Source organism: Ylistrum balloti, unplaced genomic scaffold (assembly GCF_031769215.1).
Source record: "Ylistrum balloti isolate Yb309-2 unplaced genomic scaffold, AGI_CSIRO_Ybal_v1 Utg369944, whole genome shotgun sequence".
Taxonomy (NCBI): domain Eukaryota; kingdom Metazoa; phylum Mollusca; class Bivalvia; order Pectinida; family Pectinidae; genus Ylistrum; species Ylistrum balloti.
Window position 1 is genome coordinate 495389 of NW_026782050.1, and position 20943 is coordinate 516331.

Genomic DNA, 20943 nt, shown 5'->3' on the forward strand with positions numbered 1-20943 from the left:
GAAAATATAATCTGATTCAAAAGAGGGGAAAAATAAACCAAAATCTATTATTTGGAGAATCTTTAAAAAACAATGTATTCCATTCCATTATTATCATTAATCAAAGAATTCGACACTTTTTTCACAGCCTGACATCCTTGGATTAAACAGAAATGGGACAGGAGAGTTCATCAGGAATTCAAAGAAAGATGGACTGAAGTGAAGCAGTACAGAATACGGAGTGAGCTGTATAATACAATGCAGAGTGAGCTATACCCAATCTGCCACATTGACTGAACTATAGAGTACACAAGGCCTTTACAGTGTGGAGTAAAGTATACAGTACACTAACATTGCCTAATTCCAGACACACTAGGCTTACACAGCCTGTAGTGACTTAAACAGTACACTAACATTGCCTAATTCCAGACACACTAGGCTTACACAGCCTGTAGTGACTTAAACAGTACACTAACATTGCCTAATTCCAGACACACTAGGCTTACACAGCCTGTAGTGACTTAAACAGTACACTAACATTGCCTAATTCCAGACACACTAGGCTTACACAGCCTGTAGTGACTTAAACAGTACACTAACATTGCCTAATTCCAGACACACTAGGCTTACACAGCCTGTAGTGAATTAAACAGGAGTATTTAAGAATTAGACTGCGTCATGTATACAGACAACATACGAGTGATTAAAGAATTCCAACTATAAACAGATATTGTTCTGTGTAAATATTTTACCACAAAGACAGCAGCGGTGTGTACAAGTTGCACTGTTCAGGTGAGCATGGATACACAGAGCAGGGATAGTGTAGCACTACCAATGTTTGTATGTGGAGCCAGTGTGAGATGGTACATAGAGGCTGACCTTACCCCAGGCCTGTTTATGTAAGCTCCCATCCACAGGTAGCAACAGCCTCCACTAATTCCTTGGAATATACTCAAAAAAATGTTACAGCTACGAACACTGACTGAGTACTGATGTGCTGGTACGCTGAGGTGTTAATTCGATAGAAAACCCTCATTACTGTGTACAGTGGATTTCCTTGGATTTATTTCTCAAAGAAAACACTGGATCTTCATGTGTATCTCTTTTTGACAGGAATATTCTGGCAAAGAATGTATTACTCAGTAAACAGTAAATATTATGCTGGAATTTACTACAGCTGATCATATGATCTCCTTACATGTTCTAGTGTCCGGGTTTCATAAAGAAATTTGAGTTAGTACCAGTGGAGCCAGTTATCAGTGTTTTAAGTGAAGGGATGGTGAATATGTGTGATAGAGTTCCTAGTGTGTGCCTCCTTGTGATCTGTGTAGGGGCTGCCTGGGTCCCAGGGAGTTCTGGCCACCCTCAGACTTCACCGCTAGCTGATCCTCCAGGTGATAATGACAACACCCAATCAACGTTATTACACAAACTGACAGCTACAAAAGGAGTCAGTCATCCAGAACATCAGAGTGATTTTCACCTCACTGTTTATACAGACAAGGAAGTGGCTAGTCCTTCCGTAGTCCATCGGTCAAAACACACACTGTTTCATGCTAGTTTACAGAGCAGAGATCCAGCACATATCAAAACCCTACAAAGTTCCTCTAAGTTTTACAACAGTTTGACTGGATCTGATAGTGACCTAGACTTGGCTAAGTCTGAGGCGTTGAGTCAGGAGGTGGGTGACCGCAAGCGGCGTAAAGACAAGTCCATGTCGAAGATGGTTGTGACCATCATAAGCACTATAACTGCACTTGTCAGCATGTCCCTGATGGTAGCTATATTTCAGTGTTGTTGTCGTCGTAAAAAACGCCGGACCAGTGATGCCAAGGGATTAGAGGACAATGGGCAGACTCTTGTAGATAACCAGAGAGGAGGACAGAGTGGGGAGGAAGCGAAACCTCTCAATGATGAGGATGATAAACAAAAAGAGGAGTAAGTACAGTGTGTGTATAACATTGTGTAGCCTGTATATATTACAGTATCAGTACTACCACACCAAATGTGTTTAAATCATTATCCCTCCCATCTGTTCTCCTCTATCACATTTCATACAAAGTACATAATGACAACTTCTATAATTAACAGTAATTAATGGGTAAACTGAAACATTTTAATTTCCAATAATTTCTGAAACTTCACATGTGTATACAAGTTTAGAATGGAAAAATGGAGGGATTGGAATGGGAAAAGAGATGAAAAATGGATGGAGGGACAATAATAGAAAAACTGATGGAGAAATGGGATGGAAAGAAAATATCAAAAATAAGGGATGGTAAAGAGGGATGGTAAAAACGGATGTTGGACAGAGATGAAGATCAATTTGAGCTCATTGCCACAGAAAAAGACTTTATGATGTGTTAGGGCAGTATGTATACTGTTAGGTTTGATAGTAGACATGCCTAATAAATCCCAGTTTACTGACAATGGTGCATCAGAGAAATCAGATAGCACAGTAATATGTCCTACAAACGACCTTTAGTATTCTCCAGATTTTCACAATGTTTTTACTGAATAGGGTACGTGTTATACACAGTCATTGTAAAATCCTATGATGTATTATTGAATCAGCATGGCCTCCTGCCAAAGGGCGGAATGCAGCAGTTTTTTTGTTTATAAATTAGTGCATTAGTATCAACTTTTAAACCAGTAGTAAAGAAATAAAATTTTCTGCAGTTGTTTTGAGATAAGTGTAAACCTATACTAGCCATCAGGCCTCACATACATGTGTTTAAGTGTATGTGTGCAGGAAGTGATATGCAGGTGCTTTATAGATAAAATCTGTATGTATACCAGTTAACAGTGCAATTCCAAGTTTCTGGAAGGAAATAAGTAACAGTGTGCTGGTGAAGAAAATGGCTACACAAATTTTAGGGTTCAAAGAGGAATTTTCCAGCTAATCAAAATGAAAACAGACATCAAACGCTGCCCTCCTAGTTAGCTTCTTTGTCATGAGGCTGTATCAAGTTTATGTCACACTCTCCTTTGATGATAAAAGTTAATCAGATAGCGAGAGTAATTTCATCTTATTATTATAATTGTTCACAGCAAGGCCGTTCATAATGTGTAATTACAACCCCTATCAACCCGATCTGATTTTCATCCAAATTTTCATGTGTGAACATTATACAAGTCAAACTACAGATGTAACATTCTTCTTTTAAGCAAACTATATATAAAGAAGTGAAAAGGCAATAGGGAAATCTTAGCTTGTTTATTTTTATCATTTATTTGGGAACAAAGACTTCTATCTATATTTATCTAAAAAAACAAAAAACACAACTACTTCAGTAAGAGTTTAGAAAAATAATGTTCTTAGTAAACATAAATCTAGATTTATCGCCTTATGCGAGTACCAGCCTTCCTACATTTATCAGTTCCAGGTACTTGAGGTCAGTGAGTTTATGTGGAGAAAGATCTAAGTTTTGATATAGAAGTACCTGTTTCCTGCTTCCAGTCCATGGTCTGACTGCTAACTAATACCAAGATAAATCATGATTTACTCTAAATCTCTCATCACAAACATACCTCGTGGGAATATAGGGAAGGGGTGAGACAGAGAGAGGGAGAGGGATGGGAGAAGGAACACAAGGGAACAGGGTGTGAGACAGAGAGAGGGGGAGGGATGGGAGAAGGAACACAAGGGAACAGGGTGTGAGACAGAGAGGGAGAGGGATGGGAGAAGTAATACAAGGGAACGGGTGTGAGACAGAGAGAGGGGGAGGGATGGGAGAAGTAATACAAGGGAACGGGTGAGAGACAGAGAGAGGGGAAGGGATGGGAGAAGTAATACAAGGGAACAGGGTGTGAGACAGAGAGAGGGAGAGGGATGGGAGAAGTAATACAAGGGAATGGGGTGTGAGACAGAGAGAGGGAGAGGGATGGGAGAAGTAATACAAGGGAACAGGGTGTGAGACAGAGAGAGGGAGAGGGATGGGAGAAGTAATACAAGGGAACAGGGTGTGAGACAGGGAGAGGGGGAGGGATGGGAGAAGGAACACAAGGGAACAGGGTGTGAGACAGAGAGAGGGAGAGGGATGGGAGAAGTAATACAAGGGAACAGGGTGTGAGACAGAGAGAGGGAGAGGGATGGGAGAAGGAACACAAGGGAACAGGGTGTGAGACAGAGAGAGGGGGAGGGATGGGAGAAATAATACAAGGGAACAGGGTGTGAGACAGAGAGAGGGGGAGGGATGGGAGAAGTAATACAAGGGAACAGGGTGTGAGACAGAGAGAGGGAGAGGGATGGGAGAAGTAATACAAGGGAACAGGGTGTGAGACAGAGAGAGGGAGAGGGATGGGAGAAGTAATACAAGGGAACAGGGTGTGAGACAGAGAGAGGGAGAGGGATGGGAGAAGTAATACAAGGGAACAGGGTGTGAGACAGAGAGAGGGAGAGGGATGGGAGAAGTAATACAAGGGAACAGGGTGTGAGACAGAGAGAGGGGGAGGGATGGGAGAAGTAATACAAGGGAACAGGGTGTGAGACAGAGAGAGGGGGAGGGATGGGAGAAGATTGGAGAAAATGGTATAGGAAGGTATTGAAGAGAGGAGAAAAAAGAAATGAAGGGAGAAATGAAAAGGAAGATGAACTGAGCAGATTTAAGATATGGAGAATATTTATGGTCAGGAACAGAGGGATATGACAAATGAGGAGGGAAGGTAACCAGGTGGCTGGAGCAGGAGAGACATAATATGTATCATTATGACTAAAAATATTTACATGGATGATGATGATGTAGAAACCTTTTTATAGAAATTGAAACAAGGGATTTCCAAACTGTGCAGTATCTTGTAGTGGACAGACCTTGTGGCAAGTGAATATTGAGACTTTTAAAAGTTTTGAGTATGAGTACAAAAGGTCACAAATAGATATGATTAGAGTAAGTACAGATACTTGAGATGTATTGATGCATCTCCTTACCCGGACAGCAGAGATAGAGTCTCTTATATAATGCCATGTATAAAACATTGCTATGTGTAGCTCACAGAAAAACTAACCAATGTTAATTTGTAGTTTCGTCTGATATACCTTGATGTTATTATGATATATCTCGAAAAACCAGCATCATGAAAAATACCAATAAAAATACATCAATTTACAATCAATGACCATTACTTTCAGACCTAGTCTTGAATCTGATGCCACTAATGAACCTGTGGTAATGAGGTAGGTTTTATATTATATAATGTAAAATCATCCATCTAGTCTACTGTCTATCTCCTGTCTATAGTCTACTGACTATCTCCTGTCTACTGTCTATCACCTGTCTATAGTCTACTGTCTATCACCTGTCTATAGTCTACTGACTATCTCCTGTCTATAGTCTACTGTCTATCTCCTGTCTATAGTCTACTGACTATCACCTGTCTACTGTCTATCTCCTGTCTATAGTCTACTGTCTATCACCTGTCTACTGACTATCACCTGTCTACTATCTATCACCTGTCTACAGTCTACTGTCTATCACCTGGCTATAGTCTACTGTCTATCTCCTGTCTATAGTCTACTGACTATCACCTGTCTACTGTCTATCACCTGTCTACAGTCTACTGTCTATCACCTGGCTATAGTCTACTGTCTATCTCCTGTCTATAGTCTACTGACTATCACCTGTCTACTGTCTATCACCTGTCTACTGTCTATCACCTGGCTATAGTCTACTGTCTATCTCCTGTCTATAGTCTACTGACTATCACCTGTCTACTGTCTATCACCTGTCTACAGTCTACTGTCTATCACCTGTCTATAGTCTACTATCACCTGTCTACTGTCTATCTCCTGTCTATAATCTATTGTCTATCTCCTGTCTATAGTCTACTGACTATCACCTGTCTACTGTCTATCACCTGGCTATAGTCTACTGACTATCACCTGTCTACTGTCTATCACCTGTCTACAGTCTACTGTCTATCACCTGTCCACAGTCTACTGTCTATCACCTGGCTATAGTCTACTGTCTATCACCTGTCTACAGTCTACTGTCTATCACCTGTCTATAGTCTACTGACTATCACCTGTCTACTGTCTATCACCTAGCTATAATCTACTGACTATTACCTGTCTAAAGTCTACTGTCTATCACCTGTCTATAGTCTACTGACTATCACCTGTCTACTGTCTATCACCTGTCTACAGTCTACTGTCTATCACCTGTCTACAGTCTACTGTCTATCACCTGGCTATAGTCTACTGTCTATCACCTGTCTATAGTCTACTGTCTATCACCTGTCTATAGTCTACTGTCTATCACCTGTCTATAGTCTACTGTCTATCACCTGTCTATAGTCTACTGACTATCACCTGGCTATAGTCTACTGTCTATCACCTGTGACTATCACCTGTCTACTGTCTATCACCTGGCTATTGTCTACTGTCTATCACCTGGCTATAGTCTACTGTCTATCACCTGTCTATAGTCTACTGACTATCACCTGTCTACTGTCTATCACCTGGCTATTGTCTACTGTCTATCACCTGGCTATAGTCTACCGTCTATCACCTGTCTATAGTCTACTGACTATCACCTGTCTACTGTCTATCACCTGTCTATAATCTACTGACTATCACCTGTCTACAGTCTACTGTCTATCACCTGGCTATAGTCTACTGACTATCACCTGTCTACTGTCTATCACCTAGCTATAATCTACTGACTATTACCTGTCTAAAGTCTACTGTCTATCACCTGTCTATAGTCTACTGACTATCACCTGTCTACTGTCTATCACCTGTCTACAGTCTACTGTCTATCACCTGTCTACAGTCTACTGTCTATCACCTGGCTATAGTCTACTGTCTATCACCTGTCTATAGTCTACTGTTTATCACCTGTCTATAGTCTACTGTCTATCACCTGGCTATAGTCTACTGTCTATCACCTGTGACTATCACCTGTCTACTGTCTATCACCTGGCTATTGTCTACTGTCTATCACCTGGCTATAGTCTACCGTCTATCACCTGTCTATAGTCTACTGACTATCACCTGTCTACTGTCTATCACCTGGCTATTGTCTACTGTCTATCACCTGGCTATAGTCTACCGTCTATCACCTGTCTATAGTCTACTGACTATCACCTGTCTACTGTCTATCACCTGTCTATAATCTACTGACTATCACCTGTCTACAGTCTACTGTCTATCACCTGGCTATAGTCTACTGACTATCACCTGTCTATAGTCTACTGTCTATCACCTGTCTATAGTCTACTGTCTATCACCTGTCTACTGTCTATCACCTGTCTACAGTCTACTGTCTATCACCTGTCTACAGTCTACTGTCTATCACCTGTCTATAATCTACTGTCTATCACCTGGCTATAGTCTACTGTCTATCACCTGGCTATAGTCTACTGTCTATCACCTGTCTACAGTCTACTGTCTATCACCTGTCTACTGTCTATCACCTGTCTATAATCTACTGTCTATCACCTAGCTATAGTCTACTGTCTATCACCTGACTATAGTCTACTGACTATCACCTGTCTATAGTCTACTGTCTATCACCTGCCTATAGTCTACTGTCTATCACCTGGCTATAGTCTACTGTCTATCACCTGCCTATAGTCTACTGTCTATCACCTGTCTATAATTACCCTAGTTACATTGACATGACATTAAGAAACATGGGTTCTGTATCCATTTCTTATAAAAAAATTGATGTCTTGTCAGTTAACCTCAAAAGCACTGAAATTACTACCGATTGAGATGTACTCTCTGACATAAAGGACATTTTATTTGGTTCATTGGTATAAGCTGTTCTCTTGGTCTGATAGAAGGATACTGTAGAACACCTTTAGAACATTCTATCATCCATATTTTTCAAGTAATGTTTGAAATGATTTCTATATATTAGACAGGTTTTATAAACCTGCCAGTATCTTACTATTCTACTAATTTCTGTAACTCTGGATATTTGTCTGTGATATGTACAGTAAACTGCTTGTTATCCTATATACTATAAACGATGGATATTTGTCTGTGATATGTACAGTAAACTGCTTGTTATCCTATATACTATAAACAATGGATATTTGTCTGTGATATGTACAGTAAACTGCTTGTTATCCTATATACTATAAACAATGGATATTTGTCTGTGATATGTACAGTAAACTGCTTGTTATCCTATATACTATAAACAATGGATATTTGTCTGTGATATGTACAGTAAACTGCTTGTTATCCTATATGCCTAGAAATTAAAATGTTGAGGTGTCCCATTGATGTACTAAACGATGGATATTTGTCTGTGATATGTACAGTAAACTGCTTGTTATCCTATATACTATAAACAATGGATATTTGTCTGTGATATGTACAGTAAACTGCTTGTTATCCTATATACTATAAACAATGGATATTTGTCTGTGTACAGTAAACTGCTTGTTATCCTATATACTATAAACAATGGATATTTGTCTGTGATATGTACAGTAAACTGCTTGTTATCCTATATACTATAAACAATGGATATTTGTCTGTGTACAGTAAACTGCTTGTTATCCTATATACTATAAACAATGGATATTTGTCTGTGATATGTACAGTAAACTGCTTGTTATCCTATATACTATAAACAATGGATATTTGTCTGTGATATGTACAGTAAACTGCTTGTTATCCTATATACTATAAACAACACCCTAGCAGTACAATTTACAACCCCAGGAAAAATAAGCATGAATCATGGAACTTGATAGGGAGGAAGGAAGTTGTGAGTCGACAGATATACCTGTAGTCTCCAGTACATCTCTGTATCACTGTTTCACTGTGTATAATCAAAGCAGAATACTACATATGTAGGTAGACTGTGAACAGAGGATTTCTAAACATTTAAATAAAACATCTATTATGCTCTTTATTAACTGTCATTGTTACTGTGCAATGATACAATATGAAAGAATGTTACCATGGTAAAGAATGTTACTTTGCTGAAGAATGTTACCATGGTAAAGAATGTTACTTTGCTAAAGAATGTTACATGACAAGGAATGTTACTTTTTTGAAGAATGTTACAATATTAAAAAGTATTACTTTATGAAAAATATTACCGTGGTAAAGAATTTTACTTTGCTAAAGAATATTAAAATGTTGAAGAATGTTACTTTGCCAAAGAATATTAAAATGTTGAAGAATGTTACTTTGCTTAAGAGTGTTACTTTGCTAAAGAGTGTTACTTGACTATAATACAGTATTCAAAAAAAGAATTGTTTGTGTTGTTGTAGAACACATGACCGGGAAGCCTCTGAAGAAAAGGATGTATCTGTTAGAAACAGGATTAAAGCTTTCGAAGAAAAGCCTGCTAGTCCCACCTCAAATGAGGTCAGGGGTCAAGTGTTGAAGAAACGACCTGAGAGCGATGCCTTCAAGGTGTTTGAAAATAAGGGAATTCTCATTGGTATGGTAGGTACAGCAACACTGAAAAAAGTCCTTCCTGTCACACTGTTCAGCCTTCAGAAACATGTTGTATATATTGAATGTATTTCAGATGAGTTAAACTGCTGAATAGCGACATTATCATATAAACAATCACAGTAAGGAAACAGATTTCTATCCATGAAAAAGCATTTTCAATATTAAATCAAACAGATTGCTTGTAAAAGGTCATGTTATAAAAAAACTTCAAAAGATAAATCAATAGATTGTTTATAATCTGGGAAAGATCTCAGGAATCTAAACCCTAAAATGTTCTAAGTCAGATCCAAATCATCACACAATCAGTCTGAGGTTTGTCAATATCTGAGGTCATATCTTTACTAATATCTCCACATGTATGGTTTTATAATTATCTCTCCATGGTGTTAAATAACTGTAGACAGTTCTCTGTAGTCAATGTCACACTGAATATAATGTAGATCTGTAGACAGTTCTCTGTAGTCAATGTCACACTGAATATAATGTAGATCTGTAGACAGTTCTCTGTAGTGTCAATGTCACACTGAATATAATGTAGATCTGTAGACAGTTCTCTGTAGTCAATGTCACACTGAATACTATGTAGATCTGTAGACAGTTCTCTGTAGTCAATGTCACACTGAATATAATGTAGATCTGTAGACAGTTCTCTGTAGTCAATGTCACACTGAATATAATGTAGATCTGTAGACAGTTCTCTGTAGTCAATGTCACACTGAATACAATGTAGATCTGTAGACAGTACTCTGTAGTCAATGTCACACTGAATATGATGTAGATCTGTAGACAGTTCTCTGTAGTCAATGTCACACTGAATATAATGTAGATCTGTAGACAGTACTCTGTAGTCAATGTCACACTGAATATAATGTAGATCTGTAGACAGTTCTCTGTAGTCAATGTCACACTGAATATAATGTAGATCTGTAGACAGTTCTCTGTAGTCAATGTCACACTGAATATAATGTAGATCTGTAGACAGTTCTCTGTAGTCAATGTCACACTGAATATAATGTAGATCTGTAGACAGTACTCTGTAGTCAATGTCACACTGAATATAATGTAGATCTGTAGACAGTACTCTGTTAACAATGTCTTACTAAGCACATAGGAGATCTGCAAAAGTGTGAGTAATGATAGTTTAGAAACAATTCACTTGGGAAGGAGGATCAAGATGAAAAAAGAAAAAGAATATTACATAACACAATAAAGGTCAATGTAAAATGATAACAAAGTGAAAGTACATCAATAACAAAGAGATTGTTGTGTCTGAAGTGTTCTGTGATATCTAAACTACAGGTAATATCAAAGTGTGAGTGGTATACTGATTAAATGTATTTTGTTTTCCCATCACTGTTGGAGGTCAGAGACGAGCAACCGTGAAGATATAATCTGAGGTCACTCGCCCACCAATAAGACTTGCTGATAAATGTTTGGCAAAACATCAATGCCCTGAAAAGCTGAAAATTTTACTGTTACTTAGCAAGAATGTGATCCATTAGTAGTTCAGCAGTGAAGAAAACTTAGTCAAAGTGTTGATGTTTAGATCCATAGATCATCAGACGTAACATAAGAGGCTAAGCTGCTGATACAGTACCACCCCGTAATGTTATGAAATTAGGAAAATGGAATTGAACTTAGTGTTAATGTATAGACCTAACATTGTAGGTAGACAGCTACTGTAAGCCATGAATACTTGTGACAACAGCCCTATAATACTGATAAATAAATAGCAAAAAACATTATGAAAATTAAGAACTCTGAATAGTTATATACCCAGAAAACTGAAGAAAATCACACATGTATCTGGGACTTGTTGCCTCAGCTGGCAGGTAATTAATGCTATAGAATATAGGTAACAGATTGCCATATAAGGACACCTAGAAGGATATGCTGCAAGTTGCGAAGTGGTTTGCCTCCAAATAGTGGGCAGTGCCTGTGATGACAAGTGAAAAAATCTCAGCCATCTTGCCACCATGGAAATGTAGTCTAATTTCACATGAATGGTTGTTCCGGTTGTATTGGTTGTTTTGTCTGATGACAATGTAAAGCACTTCCTCCTAGTCCTGGCTGGGCTGATAGTGCCTGTTGGTTCCCCCAAGGAACAGGTGGTATGGCCTGTTGTAAGAAGTGTAACAGTACAGACATGTAAAGATTACATGGTGTGTTACCTTGTTTGTAGTATCATGGCCTTGTTTGTGGTCATTAGCCGAGCTAATGGACTGTGATATACCAGACAGATGGTTCTATCATTGCTTCTGGGTCTGATACACTGGACCGTCAGGTATACCACAGCCACATTCCTAACAAGGCAGCACATTACACCACATTTTGAGAACACTAAATATCTCATAAGTATTGGGACTTGCTCAGATGTTGAAAACACTCAGTATCTCATAAGTATTGCGACTTGTACAGATGTTGAGAACACTATCTCTCATAAGTATTGGGACTTGCTCAGATGTTGAGAACACTCTGTCTCTCATAAGTATTGGGACTTGTACAGATGTTGAGAACACTCTCTCTCATAAGTATTGGGACTTGTACAGATGTTGAGAACACTCTATCTCTCATAAGTATTGGGACTTGTACAGATGTTGAGAACACTATCTCTCATAAGTATTGGGACTTGTACAGATGTTGAGAACACTATCTCTCATAAGTATTGGGACTTGTACAGATGTTGAGAACACTATCTCTCATAAGTATTGGGACTTGTACAGATGTTGAGAACACTCTATCTCTCATAAGTATTGGGACTTGTACAGATGTTGAGAACACTCTATCTCTCATAAGTATTGGGACTTGTACAGATGTCGAGAACACTATCTCTCATAAGTATTGGGACTTGCTCAGATGTTGAGAACACTATCTCTCATAAGTATTGGGACTTGTACAGATGTTGAGAACACTATCTCTCATAAGTATTGGGACTTGTACAGATGTTGAGAACACTATCTCTCATAAGTATTGGGACTTGTACAGATGTTGAGAACACTCTATCTCTCATAAGTATTGGGACTTGTACAGATTTTGAGAACTCTATCTCTCATAAGTATTGGGACTTGTACAGATTTTGAGAACACTATCTCTCATAAGTATTGGGACTTGCTCAGATGTTGAGAACACTATCTCTCATAAGTATTGGGACTTGTACAGATGTTGAAAACACTCTATCTCTCATAAGTATTGGGACAAAATTATGGAATTGGTGATCTGGCCTCACCAGAAAATATCCTACAAAAATGACTGCAGTGGGTTGCTATCAGAAAAACAGCTGTATGGCTTACCGGTTTATATATACCACCAGTAAGTAGCGGAGGGGGATATAAAGGCATGTGATGTGATGTAATTTCACATCATAGCTACCTGTTGATAACAAACAGGTGCTCTGTAAATAAATATAGCACATGACAAATAAACAACATGTGTCAATATATATAGCACAGGTCACCAGTACAATAACAGTGTAACCTTTATATATATCTGTAAAGCTAACACCATCTTCAGGGTTCTTTCTATATTACAATCAGGACTTGCACCATCTCAGGTAAAACAGTGTGTGTAGATCTTAGATGTTGGACATGTGCTGCTATGCAGAAACTGTTTCTGTCCCCTACCACACTAATGTAACTTGACTGGTGGTTTCTGTCCCCTACCATGACAATGTAACTTGACTGGTGGTTTCTGTCCCCTACCACACCAATATAACTTGACTGGTGGTTTCTGTCCCCTACCACACCAATGTAACTTGACTGGTGGTTTCTGTCCCCTGCCACACCAATATAACTTGACTGGTGGTTTCTGTCCCCTACCACACCAATATAACTTGACTGGTGGTTTCTGTCCCCTACCACACCAATATAACTTGACTGGTGGTTTCTGTCCCCTACCATGACAATGTAACTTGACTGGTGGTTTCTGTCCCCTACCACACCAATATAACTTGACTGGTGGTTTCTGTCCCCTACCACACCAATATAACTTGACTGGTGGTTTCTGTCCCCTACCACACTAATGTAACTTGACTGGTGGTTTCTGTCCCCTACCACACCAATATAACTTGACTGGTGGTTTCTGTCCCCTACCACACAAATATAACTTGACTTGTGGTTTCTTTCCCCTACCACACTAATATAACTTGACTAGTGGTTTCTGTCCCTTACCACACCAATGTAACTTGACTGGTGGTTTCTGTCCCCTACCACACCAATGTAACTAGACTTGTGGTTTCTGTCCCCTACCACACTAATATAACTTGACTGGTGGTTTCTGTCCCTTCTACACCAATGTAACTAGACTTGTGGTTTCTGTCCCCTACCACACTAATATAACTTGAATGGTGGTTTCTGTCCCTTCTACACCGATGTAAATTACAGTCTAGTGTTTTCTGTCTGAGTTTACTTCCTATATCAGTAATAATCCCTGTACATGATTTACAATGTGTAAGTAATTCATTGAGATTCCAAAGTATTTTAAATATGAAGTGTAAGAGCTGACAGGCCTGTGTATAAGTAGATATAGCCCTTGCTTTGATAGGAGTGTACCTGTTGACTAGGCAGGGGGAGATTGATGTGTCAGGTGTGTACAGTCACAAGTCACAACACTCTGTGTGAACAGGAAGTTCCGGATCTAGTTCATAAATACGATCACATACCACCGCAAATAGATCAGTTTGAAACTTTCAATGGGGTCATTCTTTAGTAAGGTAAGACTATGATTTATAATGACTTGAATTCATTTATCATTGCTGGTAGTTTCTCAATGTCTAGACAAAACACCTGTATGTGTGTATAGCAGGAGGTTTTGTTGATCAATCTCCCATTGAATGAGCACGAGGGATAAACCATACTGGCTAAATTGTGTGCTACACATTTATCACAAACTATCACAGTGTCTCACACCAAACACAGAGTACACTATACAAACATATTCTAGTCATCACCACCTCATTATTTCATAATTGAGTCCCTGTAAGACTTCAGAGATATTAATTAATCTGTATAAGTCAAGGAGGGTACCTGATACTACCTACAGAGATATTAATCTGTATAAGTCAAGGAGGGTACCTGATACTACCTACAGAGATATTATTCTGTATAAGTCAAGGAGGGTACCTGACACTACCTACAGAGATATTATTCTGTATAAGTCAAGGAGGGTACCTGACACTACCTACAGAGATATTAATCTGTATAAGTCAAGGAGGGTACCTGACACTACCTACAGAGATATTATTCTGTATAAGTTGAGGAGGGTACCTGACACTACCTACAGAGATATTAATCTGTAAAGTTGCAGAAAATACCTGATACAAGGGGATTGTACGCTTTTTAATAGTTCATTGTAAAAATACATTTATACACCAAAAAACAGACTGTTTCCAAGAAAAACTGTATTGAAATTTTAAAAATCTATATAAAAGGCTGATTTAACAAATAACATTCTTTCTATTTTAAAAAGCCCAGCTTAGCCAAGGCAGAGGACAGGGATATACAAAGTTTACTGAAGTCAACGTTGAAGTTTCATATTGAAAACCAGTCCTACAACAGAATGTTACTTTTCATTTATTTTCAACAGACTGAAAATACATTTGAAATGAGAGTGACAAAAGTTTTTAAAATTTTGTACCAAGATGTTATAATGTACATCAGAATACACGTACAAGGACAGGTAGAGGATGTTAATAATATGTCTCAGGCTAAAGAATCTACCTCCAGTGTACTGACTAACCTGTTTCTCAATGGCATTTTTGTTTTGTTTACAGCTGAGGCCACAGTAAATAAAGAACACTTCAGAGAATTATTCAGGGTCAATAATAAATAGGCCCTTAAGTCATGGTTATGTCCTTCTTATGATAATCATTCTGTGTAATATTACTCACAGAAATTCCAAGTTTTTAACCAATCAGATTTGTTATTATAATAATTCAGCATTATATCTAACCAATCAAATTTGTTGTAATATCCTAGTATGAATGAAAGCTTGCACATGTATATAAACACACATTCATGGAAATATTGGTCACCCTTCACAGATGATTTATCATCTACATCCTTTAACATGATCCATATCACATTGTATTTCTTAACTTAGACATTATACCAGGTATTTCCTTTTTAATAAATGTATCCTCTTACAAATCTTTAAAGCTGAAATTCTCCACTTATAAAATCCTCATTACTGAAAACTTTCATTTCCATAGTTTACTGATGGTAATTCTCCACTTCAGGGCAGAACTCCTAAACCCAAAGTGACCATCGAGGAAGATGAAGGAGAGGAAGTGGGTCAAGAAGAAAGTAACCAATCACCATCTTCAACAAAAACATCCCCCACTGTGAGCCCCAAACCAGCAAAGTCACCTGCAGTGAGCCCCAAACCTAGTAAAGAGTATGTGTTAAAGTACTAAACACTGTAGATTTCTTTCCCTTGTACAAGATATCTCAAATCTTCTTATATATATATATATGCTTATTCTGTCCACTTTCATATTTTCTATCCTTAGTCGGCTGTACCCAGACAATCCTGATGTGGTCATTGCAAGTGATGACGAGGATGATGAATTTGCTGTCATCAAACGTCAGAGTGAGGTTCTTAAATCAGTAAGTAATGTACTATATTGAATTCTTTCATAAAGATCTTTAAATAAATCAAATCAATTCACAGCTATCAATTAATATAATAACCCACAAAATGTGTACATTACTGAGAAGTGAAAGGTTTAAAGTATGGGGGGGATAGGGGGTGGGGATGGGGGATGGGGTGGGGGATGGGGTGGGGGATGGGGTGGGGGATGGTGTTGGGGGATGTGGATGGGGGTGGGGGATGGGGGTGGGGGTGGGTTACATCACACAGTTATAGGATTCAAAGATTTTTTCTCTTGCAAATTTTAAGATTCTGCAAAGCCGTCATCATTGATTGTTGAAATTATCAGGTATGCAAAACTGACACAAGAAGGGTGTAATAATTTATCAGCAATAATTATAGACGATATAATCCAAACTTTCTGGCCTGTTTGGGACATTTAAAAATATGTCGATAATGATATCATCATCTTTTGAAACACTAACATGTTTGGCTGTTAAGAAATGCCAGTGTTTCATTTTAATCTCCTGCACTTTGAATACCATGTAAAAACCAGCAAAAGTTAGCGATGACATATTAATATGCAGCATTACATTCAGTCTTAAGTCTACATATAGATCATATGTTATGAGTGGTTGGGTGGCACAGTGATAACGCATGTACATGAAAAAGTATGGAGCCTCCTGCCCAGCGACATGGGTTTTCCCTGGGTACTCCATTTTATATATTGTATGCAGCTGTCCATACCTATATCTTTCAGATTTGATAGAAAACTTGCTTATTTTCCACTTCAGAAATTTATTTGATTTAATCTATATATCCTTATTTCCAGTTCACCAAAGCAAGTGCACCAAAGACAAGAAACAGAACTTCACAGGCTGTTGGGGGGCGCCGGGCCAGGGCAACAAATAGCCCCGCCCCAAAACCTGTCAGTATGGTACGTATAGCTCTGCCTTAAAACCTCTAAGTAACTATGGAAAGTTCAGCTCTGTTTCAATCCTATTTCTATGGAAAATTTAACTTCAGCTACAGAACTGTTACTACGGAAATTATAGCTCTGCCCAAAATCTGTTATTATGGTAAGTGTAATTCTGCCCAATACCTGATACTATAGCAAGTATATAGAAAGTTGAACTCCGCCCCCATATCTGTTATTATGGAAATTTAGCTCCACCCCCAATACCTGTTACTACAGAATGTTTAGCTCCACCCCCAAAACTGTTATTATAAAAAGTACACTTCCATCCCCATTTCTGATGTTATAGAAAGTTTAGCTCCACCACTAAACCTGTTATTATAGAGAGTATAGCCCCAACCTCATTCCTGTTACTATAGAGGGTTAAGCTCCACCCCCATTCCTGTTACTAGAGAGGGTTAAGCTCCACCCCCATTCCTGTTACTATAGAGGGTTAAGCTCCACCCCCATTCCTGTTACTATAGAGGGTTAAGCTCCACCCCCATTCCTGTTACTATAGAGGGTTAAGATCTAAATACTTGGTTATAAATGTCCTTTCTATATTTGAAGTAGATTTTTATTTCTTCATTGAAACTCTTGACAAATATGATCTTACACATATCAGTGATCAGTTGTTGATTTCTACACAGATTGAAGAAAAGACTGAGGAGAAAGGTGAAACAAGTCCTCTTATAAGTGGGAAAGAAGTTGATGATTCTAAGACAAAGGAAGAGAAACAAAAGTTATTAGAATCTGTAATGGACAAATCAGTGGTACAGAGTAGTGCTGTACGCCCCACTGTAGATAAAAACACTCGTTCCATAGACTCTAGTCCTGTGTCACAGTCCAATATAGACACCTCTGGAAATATATTCTTACAAATTGATCCCACAGCCAAACGCAGATCAACAGGATCAACGCTGGTCCACAGTCCTGAAAAGGAGGCTCCAACTACAGGCAAGTGGCAACATTTCAACACAAATTACACATCCAGACACATTTTCTTTATTTTTTAAACCAGGTTAATTTCATTGAGTTTTTAAAGCCTTAATCATAGCATTTCTGTAATATTACCATAGCATTTCTGTCATATTATCATAACATTTCTGTAATAATACCATAGCATTTCTGTAATATTACCATAGCATTTCTGTCATATTATCATAACATTTCTGTCATATTACCATAGCATTTCTGTCATATAACCATAGCATTTCTGTCATATTACCATAGCATTTCTGTCATGTTACCATAGCATTTCTGTAATATTATCATAGCATTTCAGTCATATTACACAGCATTTCTGACATATTACCACAGCATTTCTGACATATTACCACAGCATTTCTGTCATATTACCATAGCATTTCTGTCATATCACCACAGTATTTCTGTCATAGCACCATAGCATTTCTGTCATGTTACCATAGCATTTCTGTCATGTTACCATAGCATTCCTGTCATATCACCATAGCATTTCTGTCATGTTACCATAGCATTCCTGTCATATCACCATAGCATTTCTGTCATGTTACCATAGCATTTCTGTCATGTTACCATAGCATTCCTGTCATATCACCATAGCATTTCTGTCACATTACCACAGCATTTCAGTCATATTACCACAGCATTTCAGTCATATTACCACAGCATTTCTGTCATATCACCATAGCATTTCTGTCTTATTACCATAGCATTTCTGTCATATTACCATAGCATTTCTGTCATATTACCATAGCATTTGTCTTATTACCATAGCATTTCTGTCATATTACCATAGCATTCTTGTCATATCACCATAGCATTTGTCTTATTACCATAGCATTTCTGTCACATTACCACAGCATTTCAGTCATATTACCACAGCATTTCTGTCATATCACCATAGCATTTCTGTCTTATTACCACAGCATTTGTCATATTACCATAGCATTTCTGTCATATTACCATAGCATTTCTGTCATATTACCATAGCATTCCTGTCATATCACCATAGCATTTGTCTTATTACCATAGCATTTCTGTCACATTACCACAGCATTTCAGTCATATTACCACAGCATTTCTGTCATATCACCATAGCATTTCTGTCTTATTACCATAGCATTTCTGTCATATTACCATAGCATTTCTGTCATATTACCATAGCATTTGTCTTATTACCACAGCATTTCTGTCATATTACCATAGCATTCCTGTCATATCACCATAGCATTTCTGTCATGTTACCACAGCATTTCTGTCATATTACCATAGCATTTGTCATATTACCATAGCATTTCTGTCATATTACCATAGCATTTGTCATATAACCATAGTATTTTGACAAATCAGAATGTAGGATGATGGGGACAAACAAAACATGTATCTAGTAAAGATACCCTATCTCTATCAGATCTCTACACAGCAGCATTTACTTACTATGGATCAACAGCTTATATCTATCAATATTTTACCTTTACAGAGCGACCAAAGAGCACCGTTGAGGTGATAAAAGTTAGTCCACGAGTTAGTCCTAAACCCAGTCCTAAACCTGTCAGGGATGACCAACTCATGAAAGGTAAGTTACACAATACCTGCAACAAGTTAGTCAAGTCCTAAACCTGTCAGGGACGACCAACTCATGAAAGGTAAGTTACACAATACCTGCTAAAAGTTAGTCAAGTTCCAAACCTGTCAGGGACATAACCATACATATGATGACTAGATGGAAATCCTTATCACATAAAACCATTAATCAATACATATCTGATTCTTGATCTCCATTGATAACTTGCTCATAAGTTCTACACATTAACATTCTTATTTGAAATATTAAAACACAACCACTTGATTTTTTTAAACTTTTCCTTTCAATATCACTTTTGCAGCTTTATCAGAAAGACTCAAGAAACAGTCCCCCGATAAAGAGGTCAGTGAAGCGTAAAAATGTAATTTACAAAAAAACAATCAATACAATTAGAGAAGACTGATATAGACATTGCCTGCTTTCTAAATATATCAATGTATATTGCATTATCAATAAAATATATCTAAATTGAAAAAAGATTTCAGAAATGAAGTAATTAATATTGACATGAAATATGTGAATTTAATAAAATGTGTCTGAGATCAAAGAAAGGGAGATAATCTATATTCAGATTCTAGCTGGCCAGCAGTGTGCTGCTTGAAAATATCACAAATAATCAAGAACATGTTTCACAAAAATGGACATTTCAAAATTCTGTCTCGATATGAACCTGAAGTATTCTGCTTACAAAACGTTATATATACCAATTCTTCTTTTTCAGAAAGCTGATGATTTGTGACAGGAGATGTAACACAAAATGAAAACCTATTTTTGTATTTACTTGTCCAGACATTGATTATTACAGTAGACAGAAACTTCTATATTGATGTTATTTTGCTGAAATATCTCATCTGCCAAAATATCCTTACACTGCTGTCAAGAATATAACACAGACTTGTCTGTATAATCACACCACACAGTGAGAATATAACACAGACTTGTCTGTATAATCACACTACACAGTGAGAATATAACACAGACTTGTCTGTATAATCACACCACACAGTGAGAATATAACACAGACTTGTCTGTATAATCACACCACACAGTGAGAATATAACACAGACTTGTCTGTATAATCACACTACACAGTGAGAATATAACACAGACTTGTCTGTATAATCACACCACACAGTGAGAATATAACACAGACTTGTCTGTATAATCACACCACACAGTGAGAATATAACACAGACTTGTCTGTATAATCACACCACACAGTGAAGATTATAACACAGACTTGTCTGTATAATCACACCACACAGTGAATATAACACAAGTATAATCACACCACACATTATAACACAGACTTGTCTTTATAATCACACACACAGTGAGAATATAACACAGACTTGTCTTTATAATCACACCACACAGTGAAGATTATAACACAGACTTGTCTGTATAATCACACTACACAGTGAGAATATA

At 37.8% G+C, this 20943-nt stretch overlaps 2 protein-coding genes across 3 annotated transcripts in view; one reads left to right on the forward strand and one right to left on the reverse strand.

Moving 5' to 3' along the window:
* The window catches only part of LOC132547268 (set1/Ash2 histone methyltransferase complex subunit ASH2-like), a gene marked incomplete at its 5' end in the record, with an annotated part of 48890 nt that overhangs the window by 20823 nt on the left and 7124 nt on the right, over nucleotides 1-20943 (reverse strand). The window lies entirely within an intron of this gene.
* Nucleotides 399-20333, forward strand: LOC132547259 (nucleolar protein dao-5-like). 2 transcript variants are annotated; one of them, XM_060211024.1, is made up of 10 exons: nucleotides 399-1917; nucleotides 9214-9391; nucleotides 15636-15793; nucleotides 15909-16005; nucleotides 16821-16925; nucleotides 17594-17900; nucleotides 19408-19478; nucleotides 19534-19573; nucleotides 19814-19854; nucleotides 20234-20333. In XM_060211024.1, exons 1-10 carry the CDS (start codon nucleotides 1256-1258, stop codon nucleotides 20249-20251), a joined length of 1677 nt encoding a protein of 558 aa, XP_060067007.1. In that variant the 5' UTR covers nucleotides 399-1255; the 3' UTR covers nucleotides 20252-20333. The 2 variants fall into 2 exon arrangements, with proteins under 2 accessions (XP_060067007.1, XP_060067006.1); XM_060211023.1 differs by lacking the exon at nucleotides 19534-19573 and having other exon boundaries at nucleotides 401-1917; nucleotides 19408-19503.